Source organism: Quercus robur, chromosome 7, assembly GCF_932294415.1.
Source record: "Quercus robur chromosome 7, dhQueRobu3.1, whole genome shotgun sequence".
Taxonomy (NCBI): domain Eukaryota; kingdom Viridiplantae; phylum Streptophyta; class Magnoliopsida; order Fagales; family Fagaceae; genus Quercus; species Quercus robur.
The window spans coordinates 30,355,974-30,369,321 of record NC_065540.1 but is presented as its reverse complement, the minus strand read 5'-3'; the positions used below and the strand labels follow the sequence as shown (position 1 = coordinate 30,369,321).

Here is a 13,348-nt window from a genome sequence, read left to right as displayed (position 1 = left end):
ATTTTTTGAATTTTTCTGCTATTTTTTTGGAATTCTTTAGAAAGGTTCGGGTAGGAACGAAATTCGAAACAAAAATTGTTTTTTCTCTTTCTCAGCCCATCTGAACCCAGTTTGGCTAGAAATAAAGCTAGAATGATGTTTTTTAATTTTTGTTATTTTTTTGCTATTTTTTTGGAATTCTTTAGCAAGGTTCAGGTAGGAACGGAATTCGGAACCAAATTTTTTTTTCTCTTTCTCAGCCTATCTGAACCTGATTTGGCTAGAAATAAAGCTAGAATGATATATATATATATATATATATATATTTTTTTTTGCTATTTTTTTGGGAATTCTTAGCCATGGTTAGGTTGGAACGAAATTTGGAATGAAAATTTTTTTCACTCCTTCTCGGCCTATTTCAGCCCAGTTTGGAAAGAAATAATGCCAGAATGATGTTTTTGAATTTTTTGCTATTTTTTTGGGAATGCTTTAGCAAGGGTCGGGTAGGAACGAAATTTGAAACAAAATTTTTTTTCTCTTTCTCGGCCTATCTCAGCCCGATTTGGTTAGAAATAAAGCCAGAATGATGTTCTTGAATTTTTTTGCAATATTTTTATGAATTCTCTAGCCCTAGTCGGGTAGGAACGAAATTTGGAATGAAAATTTTTTTCTCAATTTCTTGGCCTATCTTAGCCCGGTTTGGCTAGAAATAAAGCTAGAATGACGATTTTTATTTTTTATTTTTAAATTTTTCTGCTATTTTTTTGGGAATTGTTTAGCTAGGGCCGGGTAGAAACGGAATTTGGAAGAATTTTTTTTTTCTCTTTCTCGGCCTATCTCAACTCGATTGGCTAGAAGTAAAGCTCGAATGACATTTTTTCATTTTTTTGAATTTTTCTGCTATTTTTTTGGGAATTCTTTAAACAGGGTTTGATAGGAACAGAATTCGGAACTACAATTTTTTTTCTCTTTCTTGGCCTAACCCCGGTTTGGCTAGAAATAAACTAGAATGATGTTTTTTGATTTTTTGAATTTTTTTGCTATTATTTTGGGAATTCTTTATCCAGGGTCGGGTAGGAACGGAATTCGGAACCAAATTTATTTTTCTCTTTCTCGACCTATCTCAGCCCGATTTGGCTAGAAATAAAGTTAGAAAGACGTTTTTTTTAATTTTTTGATATTTTTTTTGGAATTCTTTAGCCAGGGTCGGGTAGAAACGGAATTCAGAACGAATTTTTTTTTTCTTTCTCGGCCTATCTCAGCCCGATTAGGCTGGAAATAAAGCTAGAATGACGTTTTTTAATTTTTTGAATTTCTTTGCTATTTTCTTGGGAATTCTTTATCCAGGGTCGGGTAGGAACAGAATTCGGAACGAAATTTATTTTTCTCTTTCTCGGCCTATCTTTGCTCGATTTGGCTAGAAATAAAGCTAGAAAGACGTTTTTTTTTAATTTTTTTAATTTTTTTGCTATTTTTTTGGGAATTCTTTAGCAGGGTTCGGGTAGGAACGGAATTTGGAACCAAAATTTTATTCTCTTTCTCAACCTATCTGAGCCCGGTTTGGCTAGAAATAAAGCTAGAATGATGTTTTTTAATTTTTTGAATTTTTTTTCTATTTTTTTAGGAATTCTTTAGCTAGGGTTAGGTAGGAACGAAATTCGAAACGAAATTTTTTTTCCTCTCTTTCTCGGCCTATCTAAGCCTGGATTGGCTAGAAAAAAAAGCTAGAATGATGTTTTTGAATTTTTTTACAATTTTTTTTTTGAATTCTATAGCCCGGGTCGAGTAGGAATAGAATTCAAAATGAAAATTTTTTTCTCTCTTTCTCGGCCTACCTCAGCTTGATTTTGCTAGAAATAAAGCTAGACTGACGTTTTTTTAATTTTTTGATTTTTTTTTGCTATTTCTTTTTTGGGAATTCTTTAGCTAGAGTCGGGTAGGAATGAAATTTGAAACGAAAATTTGTTTCCCACTTTCTCGGCCAATCTCAGCCCAGTTTCGCTATAAATAAAGCTAGAATGACGATTTTTAAATTTTTTTGCTATTTTTTTGGGAATTGTTTAGCTAGGGTCGGGTAGGAACTAAATTCGGAACGAAATTTTTTTTTTTCTCTTTCTCGGCCTATTTAAGCCCGGATTGACTTGAAATAAAGCGGGAATGATATTTTTTAATTTTTTGAATTTTTTCGTAATTTTTTTTTGAATTCTACAACCTGAGTCAGGTAGGAATGGAATTCGGAACGAAAATTTTTTCTCTCTTTCTCGGCCTATTCAAGCCCGGTTTGGCTAGGAATAATTTTAGAATGAGGTTTTTTAGCCATGGTCGGATAGGAATGGAATTTGGAACTACAATTTTTTTTTTTTTCTCTTTCTTGGCCTATCTAACCCCAGTTTGGCTAGAAATAAAGCTAGAATGATGTTTTTTAATTTTTTTAATTTTTCTGCTACTTTTTCGGGAATTCATTAGCCAGGGTCAGATAGGAACGGAATTCAAAACTAATTTTTTTTTTCTCTTTCATGGCCTATCTAACCCCAGTTTGGCTAGAAATAAAATATAATGATGTTTTTTTTTTTTTGAATTTTTTTGGAAATTGTTTAGTCAGGGTCGGTAACGAACGGAATTCGAAATGAAATTTTTTTTTCTCTTTCTTAGCTTAGCTCAGCCCAATTTGGCTAGAAATAATGCTAGAATGGCGTTTTTTTTTAATTTTTTGAATTTTTTTGCTATTTTTTGGGAATTCTTTAGCCAGGGTCGGATAGGAACGAAATTCGAAACTACAATTTTTTTTTCTCTTTCTCGGCCTATCTAACCCCGGTTTGGCTAGAAATAAACTAGAATGATGTCTTTTTAATTTTTTGCTATTTTTTTGGTAATCCTTTAGCCAAGGTCGAGTAGGAACGGAATTCGTATCCAAATTTTTTTTTCTCTCTTTCTCGGCCTATCTGTTGGTTTGGCTAGAAATAAAGCTAGAATGACGATTTTTAATTTTTCTGTTATTATTTTGGGAATTATTTTGCCAGGGTCAGGGAGGAACGAAATTCGGGAAAAAAAATTTTCTTTCTCTTTCTCGGCGTATCTCAGCCCGATTTGGCTAGAAATAAAGCTAGAATGACGTTTTTTAATTTTTTTGAATTTTTCTGCTATTTTTTTGGGAATTCTTTAGCCGGGGTCAGATAGGAATGGAATTCTGAACTAATTTTTTTTATAATTTTTTTGGGAATTCTTTAGCCAAAGTCGGGTAGGAACGGAATTCGGAACTAAAATTTTTTTTTTCTCTTTCTCGGCCTATCTCAGCCCGATTTGGTTAGAAATAAAGCTAGAATTACGTTTTTTAATTTTTTGACTTTTTTTGCTATTTTTTTTTTGGAATTCTTTATCCAGGATTAGGTAGGAACGAAATTCGAAACCAAAATTTTTTTCTCTCTTTCTCAGCCTATCTCAACCCGGTTTGGCTAGAAATAAAGTTAGAATGATGTTTTTTTTTTTTTTTTTGAATTTTTTTCTATTTCTTTGGGAATTCTTTAGCCAGGGTCAGGTAAGAACAGAATTAGGAATGAAAATTTTTTTCTCTCTTTCTCGGCCAATCTAAGCCCAGATTGGCTTGAAAAAAAAGCTAGAATGATGTTTTTTAATTTTTTTGCAATTTTTTTTGAATTTTCTAGCCCAGGTAGGGTAGGAACGGAATTCAGAACGAAATTTTTTTCTCTCTTTCTCAACCTATCTCAGCCTGATTTGGCTAGAAATAAAGCTAGAATGACATTTTTTTAATTTTTTGTTAATTTTTTGGGAATTCTTTAGCAAGGTTCGGGTAGGAACGGAATTTGGAACCATTTTTTTTCTCTTTCTCAGCCTATCTCAGCCCAGTTTGGCTAGAAATAAAGCTAGCATAATGTTTTTTAATTTTTTGAAATTTTTTTCTATTTTTTTTAGAATTCTTTAGCCAGGGTTAGGTAGGAATGGAATTTGGAACGAAAATATTTTTCACTCCTTCTCGGCCTATTTCAGCCTAATTTGGATAGAAATAATGCCGAAATGATGTTTTTGAATTTTTTTGCTATTTTTTTGGGAATTCTTTAGCTAGGGTCAGATTGGAATGGAATTCGAAACTAAATTTTTTTTTTCTTTCTCGACCTATCTACCCCGGTTTGGCTAGAAATAAAGCTAGAATGATGTTTTTTTTAATTTTTTTAATTTTTTTTGCTATTTTTTTTTTGGAATTCTTTAGCCAGAGTCGGGTAGGAATGGAATTCAGAATGAAATTTTTTTTTCTCTTTCTCGGCCAATCTAAGCCCGGATTGGCTAGAAAAAAAAGCTAGAATGATGTTTTTTAATTTTTTTGCAATTTTTTTTTATTTCTCTAGCTCAGGTCGGGTAGGAACGGAATTCGGAACGAATTTTGTTTTTTCTCTTTCTCGGCCTATCTCAGCCCGATTTGGCTAGAAATAAAGCTAGAATGATGTTTTTTAATTTTTTGAATTTTTTTGTTATTTTTTTGGGAATTCTTTAGCAAGGTTCGGGTAGGAACGGAATTTGAAACCAAAATTTTTTTTTCTCTTTCTCAACCTATCTCAGCCCGGTTTGGTTAGAAATAAAGCTAGAATAATGTTTTTTTAATTTTTTGAATTTTTTTGCTATTTTTTTTAGAATTCTTTAGCCAGGGTTGGGTAGGAACGGAATTTGGAATGAAAATTTTTTTCACTCCTCGACCTATAGAAATAATGCCAGAATGATGTTTTTGAATTTTTCGAATTTTTTTGCTATTTTTTTGGGAATTCTTTAGCTAGGGTCGGATTGGAACAGAATTCGGAACTAAATTTTTTTTTTCTTTCTCGGCCTATCTACCCCAGTTTGGCTACAAATAAAGCTAGAATGATGTTTTTTTTGCTATTTTTTTGGGAATTCTTTAGCCAGAGTGGGGTAGGAACGGAATTCGGAACGAAATTTTTCTTTCTTTCTTTCTCAACCTATCTCAGCCTAGTTTGGCTAGAAATAAAGTAAAAATCATGTTTTTTAATTTTTTTGGGAATTCTTTAGCCAGGGTTGGGTAGGAACGGAATTTGACACGAAATTCTTTTTCTTTCTTTCATGGCCAATCTCAGGCTGGTTTGGCTAGAAATAAAGTTAGAATGATGTTTTTTAATTTTTTGAATTTTTTTGCTATTTTTTTGTGAATTCTTTAGCTAGGGTCGGGTAGGAACAGAATTCGGAACGTAATTTTTTTTTTCTCTTTCTTAGCCTATCTCTGCCCGGTTTGGCTAGAAATAAAGCTCGAATGATGTTTTTTTAATTTTTTTAATTTTTCTGCTATTTTTTTGGGGAATTCTTTAGCTAGGGTCAGGTAGGAACAGAATTCGAAACGAAAATTTTGTTCTCACTTTCTCAGCCAATCTCAGCCCGGTTTCTCTAGAAATAATGCTAGAATGACGATTTTTAATTTTTATTTTTATTTTTTGGAATTGTTTAGCCAGGGTTAGGTAGGAACGAAATTTGAAACGAAATTTTTTTTTCTCTCTTTGTCGGCCTATTTAAACTCGGATTGGCTAGAAATAAAGCGGGAATGATGTTTTTTAATTTTTTGAATTTTTTTACAATTTTGTTTTTAATTCTACAACCCGAGTCGGGTAGGAATGGAATTCGAAACGAAAATTTTTTTTTCTCTTTCTCGGCCTATCCAAGCTCAGTTTGGCTAGAAATAAATTTAAAATTAGGTTTTTTAATTTTTTTTTTGCTATTTTTTTGCGAATTCTTTAGCCAGGGTCGGGTAGGAACGGAATTCGGAACAAATTTTTTTTTTCTTCTCTTTCTTGGCCTATCTCAACCCGGTTTGGCTAGAAATAAAGCTAGAATGACGATTTTTAATTTTTTGAATTTTTCTGCTATTTTTTTGGGAATTGTTTAGCCATGGCCGGGTAGGAACATAATTCGGAATGAATTTTTTTTTTCCTCTTTCTCGGCCTATCTCAACCCGATTTTGCTAGAAATAAAGCTCGAATGACATTTTTTCATTTTTTGAATTTTTCTGCTATTTTTTTTTGGGAATTCTTTAGCCAGGGTCGGATAGGAACGGAATTCGGAACTACTATTTTTTTTTTTTTTTTTATCTTTCTCGGCCTATCTAACCCCGGTTTGGCTTGAAATAAACTAGAATGATGTTTTTTTAATTTTTTGATTTTTTTTTGCTATTTTTTTGGGAATTCTTTAGCCAGGGTCGGGTAGGAATGAAATTTGAAATCAAAATTTTTTTTTTCTCTTTCTCGGTCTATCTCATCCTGATTTGGCTAGAAATAAAGCTAGAATAATGATTTTTAATTTTTTTTTTTATTTTTCTGCTATTTTTTTGGGAATTGTTTAGCTAGGGTTGGGTAGGAACAGAATTTGGATCGAAATTTTTTTTTTCTTTCTCGGCTTATCTCAGCTCGATTTGGCTAGAAATAAAGCTATAATGACGTTTTTTTAATTTCTGTTGGCAGTGGCCATGTCATTCAAAAGTTTAAGTTTGGGACTCGTGGGCGTTTGAATGGAACAGTTAAAATAGTCCTCCAATCAATAAAATAATATTATTTATGCGTACAAATATATGAATGAGATATATCATATATTCATAAATAAGACCATTTTATTAGCTGTACACCCATTGGTCTTCTTATCAGAAAGGAAAGGAGAGCACGCGAAAAGTACGTCACATAAACAGAAATATTTTTTTTTTTTTTCTTCTTTCCATCCAAACACTACTACGACTACATGATCTACTGTGGCAAGTTGTGTCCAGATGCATTCCAAATCCAAAATGTACGCACCAACGAAAAACAAGGGTTCAAAACAGGACTACAAAACTTTTTATTTCTACTAGCTAACAAACCCATAATAATTATTATTATTATGAAATTAATGCTTTCTTCCATTCCTTCTATTATTGGTTTCGTTCGGGTAACATAAAAATCACTTCACTTTTCTCTCTCTGTTCTGTTCTGTATTATCAAATATCAAGCAAACAAGCAAATTAAGCCAGGTTTCAGGTTTGGAATCTTTCTCTTCCAGCTGGTATCCTTCTTATCTGTCTCTTTCTTTCATTTGATGGGTGATGCCAAGTTCTTTTAATGGAAAATGTACACTTTATTATTATTATTATTATTTTCATCAATTACAAGGCTTCTTTTCTTTTCGTGTGACATTACAAATACTTTATGATCATATATCTACCAAGCCCACATTGGATTGATTATTCTTTAGGATAAAGGAACTTTTAATAAAGGGCATTTTTCAGTTTTTGTGTATTCCTTTTTATTATTGTTCAAATAGATTTTTTTTTTTTTTAAAAAAAAAATTCTTATTTGCATTTTTGTTGAATTTCATCAATCCAAATAAAAGAATAATAGTTACCCAGAAAGGTAAAAGTAAAACAATGGAATGTGAACACAACACCAACCCAATCCATATTTGCTTTGTCCTTTTTCTTAAAAATTTTATTAATTTTTTCACCTTTTCTTCCCCTCCTCTGTGCTGTATATTATAAGAAATGAGTTTTTTTTTTTTTATAATTTTTTTTTAATATAATATTCAAGTACACTTTTTCACAGTTGTATTGCTAATTTGCTATTAATGATTTAACGTTTGATTTTTGGGAAGGAACAGAAGAGAAGTTTGTGATGTCTACTCTGAGCAATTCAACAAATATATTTTGGCAAGAATCTCCTGTTGGGAAGCTTGATAGGCAAAAGTTACTTAATCAAAAGGGGTGTGTTGTATGGATTACAGGACTCAGCGGATCAGGTTTACTTTTTTGAATCGAATTTCATATTACTTCCAATCTTCGTAGGAAAGTACCATGATGTCTATATGTTCATAAGAAATTTGTGGTATGAGAATCAGAACTCATTATGTCTATATGATCATAAGAAATTTGTGGTATTTAGTAGATATGATGTCTATACTCTATTTTTGCTACTTGGGCATTGAGTTTGAAACTTTTGTCTCTTATTGTCTTGCATATAAGTTAGGCTTACATTTACTGTTGGTTGCTATTGAGCCTCTATGATTTTGCATTGCTTTTGGATTAATTTTATGACTTTTTCCGGATTAGGTATGACCGTGCAAACAAGCATGGATAAGAAATTGATATGCTTCTTTGAGAAGGTGTAGGTAGCATCCAGTGAGGACACAAAATCTGTATATGTTATTAGCAGGCCAGCATGCTTGTACAGTTCAACATCCATTTGTCCATAGAATGCGCATAAGTATGATATGGATGCTGCAATAGATGACTTAGCTTTGAAAGAAAATATGGCATAAGACATCGATTTGCTTCTGTGTGAAGGTATGAGTTGCATATATTGAGGTCAAGCTTTGGGATAGAGGCCAATTACTGCTCCTGTGAGAGTAGCAATATTATTGCAGTCAAAGGAGTTCGTGAAGAATGCAAAAATGAATATGATCAAAATCAGGCTGATGGCTTATTATTCTAGTGAGAATAAAGGTGCTAATTAGAGCTGAGTGTTCAGTGGTTTTACATACCATTCCATGTAGGTCTGATATGAGGCTTTGTCGTTGCTGTTACATGTCATTTAACTGGAACGGGACATTGACATTGTATCATTAATTCGCTGGCCCAACTGTGGTCAATAGTTTGGATGGCTGAATTTGTGGTATTGTGTTGTTAATGCTAAAACAATTGATTTTATAAAAACCTTGTTATAAATGAAGATGATATAGTAGTTGGAAGTGTGTTTTAGGCTTTGGAAGCTTGTGTTTGAGTCCTGGGATCAATCTTTTAATTTTAGGAGCTTGAATCATTCTAGCATCAATCTTTTAGTTTCATAATCATCAGTCATCCAATATGAATAGGTTGGAAATCACTATACTGGACCAACTAAAAACCCGCAGTTTGGTTGGTTTTAACTTTTAACTGCTTCTATTGTTATTTTGGTCCACAGCATGACGTGGTCTCACTTTTGAACCAGGCCACCAATTACCAATGCCTCCGGTCTAGCTGGTCCATAGATGATAGCTATGGCTTTTACTGCCTAAATTTATGAATACAGATAGTAGAGGGGCATGGAACCGCTTATTTACCAACATAAAATTAGCTGAACTTCTGCTTTTATAATTGCATTTTGCATTTTGAGCTAGCTTTGGAAGAAGCAATATTTGGGTCTTTGAGTAGTTGATGAAATTCTACTGGAACAGTAGAAATGTATGCTAGGAATCTAGTTTATTATGGTTGGATCAAATTCTTGAAACCCACATTGTCCTTTTCATCAGGGAGAGGTTTGATGCAGCAAGTCAATTATTAAGGTCACCAGGAGGCTGGACTTAATGTCCTCTTTCCCTTGGCGACTGCTAACATTTTTACCATTGGCTTCTTCATTTTTTCTCAAGATATGTTTTTGTGTGAATTACTCACTAACAATGGAATTCATAAAACCATCAGAAATGTTGTCTACTTACTAGCCTGATAAGTATCATTACATTGCCAATAATTTTGAGAAGTGAACAAGTTACTAATATGATGTCTCCTTGATTTTCCTATGATATTGAAAGATTTGAGGCTAGTTCTAGCATGCTATACTGGATGTAGTTGCTATGTCTTGCTGAATCCTTTTGTCCAAATTGTTCAGGAAAAAGCACACTGGCGTGCTCTCTAAGTAGAGAACTCCACTCCAGGGGAAAGCTGTCCTACATCCTTGATGGAGATAACCTTCGGCATGGACTAAACAAGAACCTTGGTTTCAAACCAGAAGATCGGACTGAAAATATACGCAGAGTTGGTGAGTATTTTCTATATACAACAAACTTTTTCTGGGGTTTGGGTTGGGTGAGCTGTAAGCTTGAAAGTCAAATTTTTTATTAGCAGATTCTGTACTTTTTAAGGCATATAATGGACATGTGAACTAATGTTCAATATAGTCTTCACTGGTACATGCTCAATTTCATTTCATTAATTTTTTTATGTATATTGTTGAAGGCTTGTATGACCAATAGAAACATAGAAACTGAAAGAAGTTGGATCTATATTTTCGTGGCTTTCACATTAAATGTTGCTTCAGAGTTTGGGTTTATATTCCTAGTGATTCAATAATTTATATCAACTATTGGATCGTTTGGAAGAGTTTCTTGATAGAACTAGATAAATTTGATTATCATTAGTTATAGAATAGGTTTTATTGTTTCTGAAATGATTTTGACCTTATCCGCCTGCTACTATGGATCAATGATATGTACCAACATTAGTCACTACATGCTGTGTGTGTTGGAAAAACTGGGAAGAAAATTCTTGCCAGCTCTAATCTGATGAGGGCCCTAGCAGCTAGAATGTACACAGTAGACATATGTGAGTAAATATCAACCTTTATAGACTTGTAGCTTTAAATATAATAATTTCAGTAGATGAATGGAATAGCAAAACTTTTTGCTCCAATTCTGCAGTGTTAATGCAATAGGGATTAAAAAATAAATAAATTATAACTGTAATGTTATATCTTAATGATAGAAATGAGTGTGTACTAAAGGTTTGTTACAATTGGTAGGCTAGCCTTTGCTCAACTATATTAGAGCATGAGGTATGGTTGATAAACTATAATTTTATTATCTAATACAGGGGAAGTTGCAAAACTCTTTGCGGATGCTGGTTTGATTTGTATTGCCAGTCTCATATCTCCATATAGAAAAGATCGAGATGCTTGCCGTGCGATGTTACCAGATGCGAATTTTATTGAGGCAAGGCTCCTTCTAATGGTTATTATTATTATTATTATTACTTGGTTTCTGTTCTTTTAATTTGGAATTCAATTTGACTTGTATGTAAACAGGTTTTCATGAACATGCCTCTAGAATTATGTGAAGCAAGAGATACAAAAGGCCTTTACAAGCTTGCACGTTCTGGAAAGATCAAAGGTGTGCTTTGTGAAACATGCTTATCATGCTGCTTTAATACATTAACACGGTTGTCTGCTTTCAAAACTCAATCCCCCCCACACCCCCCCCCCCGGCCCCAAAAAAAAAAAAAAAAAAAACCCAAAACAAAAAAGAAAGTGTACACTGTCTGTTATGTGATTAAACTAAAAATTATGACATGGAAATTCATCCCAATAATTGCAATGATAAAAGGGAAGAAATTAAATTGCTATAGTGAATGTGGGTTCCAGATAGCCATTAGTAAAGTCTTGTAATTAAAAAAGAAAAAAAGAAAAAAAAGAAACTCTTGTCATCGAATAAGGGGCTTGACTTTGAATCCCACCTGCACCAAAAATCAATTGGTGTCTTGTTCTAATGATAAAAAAAATCATCATGGTGTGGACGCTATAATTTTAAATTCTATCATATCTTAAAGGAAAAATTGAAGATGTAAAGAGTTTAAATTATTTTTCAAAGGCAGCATTGTTTGACTTCTATTATAAGCTTTCTGTTCTATGCATTATGAGTTTGCAAGGAACTCAAGAATACATGAAGTGAAGCTTACAGTGTGAATACTGCTCCCATACCAGAGTGCCTTGCTATGATGTGGTTCCCAATCCATTAAAGTTGTCTTATCAATTTAAGCATGTGATATGATTTCTTTTCACTTGAAGTCTTATTTACATCTTATGTATCAGCATCTTCTATTTTCATCATCTCATGACCTTATATGAGCATCCTTATCAGCTGACTTGAATCTTTGTTTGGTAATTCTGTAACTTGGTGTAATTGGAACTGACCCTCATAGTTTTCTTAAGCCACAGCACGTGGTAAGGGTTTTATCAAGTTATTCTGGTACCCTGGTTCATGAGTTATTTCATTTCTTATTGTGTCTTGCATTGAATCTGTTCTGCAGATCAATGTCATCTTTATTTAACTAGCCATGAATAATGAGGTTCTTCTAAATCACCAACCAGATGCTATTTCAATCCCCGATTTTTTTGAAAATTACATAGTCATGGTTCTTTAGCATGAGGAGGGTACTGCAGGAGCACCTAAAATCTTTCTCATTAAAACTTATATCTTGTCTGGTGGGTCTTATGACCATACCATAGGTTATCTTGTTGGTTATATGATTATGAAATCACAGTAGGTTCATTGTTTTTCCTTACGCTACATACCTTTCAAAGAAGTGATCCTAAATCATTGAAAGTAGTAAAATAAGATTACTTCATTTTATAAAACTTTCATTTCAAATTTTATTGGTAGGGATGATGATGAATGTTGAATCATCTTGTCCATTACCAATTGGTCCTTTTCATATGACCATATTATTTTGCAGGTTTTACTGGGATAGATGATCCTTATGAACCACCATTGAGCTGTGAGGTATGTCTTTATTTAGGGATGGAAACTAATTGTGGCCGTGTCCTTATGAATGTTGAGCTTTATCAAATGTGAAACATCATTAAATCACAGGCATGTTTCTTATTATGCTGTGCCTTTGTCTTATGTGTATCAAACTGAATAATTTTACTTGCTTTCCAGATTGAAATACAACAGAAAGATGGGGTTTGCGCTGCGCCAGGTGCCATGGCTGGGCAAGTAGTGTCTTACCTGGAGGAGAAAGGGTATCTTCAATGTCAGTGATTGACCACACTACAACTAATGTTCGTGTGATCTCTTGTAATTGATTACTCAAAGTATATAGGATGTCATTTCAAACACATGGTAGGCTGCTTAAACACACCTTCAGGCTATGAATAGAGAATAGTGGGCTCAAAGTACTTATCTGAACATTTTGAAATGAAGAATATGTCTAGATTGGTAGGGTATGGGAAATTTGGGATCCATCCTGTTAACTTAGTGACATCTAGTCATAGCTCATTACCAACCATCATTTTTTGTGGAACCCATGGGAATCTTAGTTTCAGGTTATCCAAAAATGTGTCAACTGTATGTTGGAGATGGTTCTACAAAGTACACATAATTATGTATATCATATTTACCTCAATTTAAAGTTCACAAGTTTCTTTTAGTTTTCTGATATGGTTAGTGTAGTGTTCCTTGGTTGGCTTGCAATGAAAAAAAATAAAAACGTCAAAGCATAATGCAAGACAAAGCTTGTCCATCAGTTTTGCAATATTATCTGCACTTGATTCTTACAAAGCTTGTCCATCAGTTTTGCAATATTATCTGCACTTGATTCTTTTGTTCTACTCTAATTGGAAAAGTAAAGAGAACGAAATTGCTGTGTTGTTTTTTGAATCTAGTGCATCACAAAACCTTTTTTTTTTTTTTTTTTCCACTAGCTTCAATGTTCCCAAGATTTTGGGGGCCTTGAGGAACTAAGAAGGATATTTAAAACACAGGGGTAATGCTAATCCACTATATGAAAGATGAAGACAATTTTATAATTTATAATAGAAAATGAAAAGTTTCCAGAAATCAAAATGATTAAGCACTTGAAATTATTTAG

At 33.1% G+C, this 13,348-nt stretch overlaps 1 protein-coding gene across 7 annotated transcripts; it reads left to right on the top strand.

Annotated features, from left to right (window-relative positions):
• Nucleotides 1-6,632: 6,632 nt before the first annotated feature.
• On the top strand, nt 6,633-12,907 carry LOC126693096 (adenylyl-sulfate kinase 3). Of its 7 annotated transcripts, none has more exons than XM_050388968.1 (7): nt 6,633-6,653; nt 7,612-7,749; nt 9,594-9,743; nt 10,574-10,692; nt 10,785-10,869; nt 12,212-12,258; nt 12,418-12,907. In XM_050388968.1, the coding sequence occupies exons 2-7, from the start codon at nt 7,626-7,628 to the stop codon at nt 12,517-12,519; spliced, it is 627 nt and encodes a 208-aa protein (XP_050244925.1). In that variant the 5' UTR covers nt 6,633-6,653; nt 7,612-7,625; the 3' UTR covers nt 12,520-12,907. The 7 variants fall into 7 exon arrangements, with proteins under 7 accessions (XP_050244925.1, XP_050244924.1, XP_050244920.1 ...); XM_050388967.1 differs by lacking the exon at nt 6,633-6,653 and adding an exon at nt 6,746-6,768; XM_050388963.1 differs by lacking the exon at nt 6,633-6,653 and adding an exon at nt 6,775-6,995.
• The last annotated feature ends 441 nt before the right edge of the window (nt 12,908-13,348 follow it).

What these genes read in the sequence shown, in the direction of transcription:
- LOC126693096 (XM_050388968.1), top strand. Translation starts at nt 7,626, where the DNA reads ATGTCTACTCTGAGCAATTCAACAAATATATTTTGGCAAGAATCTCCT. An exon ending in TGAAAATATACGCAGAGTTG is followed by an intron (nt 9,744 to 10,573) that starts GTGAGTATTTTC and finishes TATCTAATACAG; the next exon opens with GGGAAGTTGCAAAACTCTTT. An exon ending in AACCACCATTGAGCTGTGAG is followed by an intron (nt 12,259 to 12,417) that starts GTATGTCTTTAT and finishes CTTGCTTTCCAG; the next exon opens with ATTGAAATACAACAGAAAGA.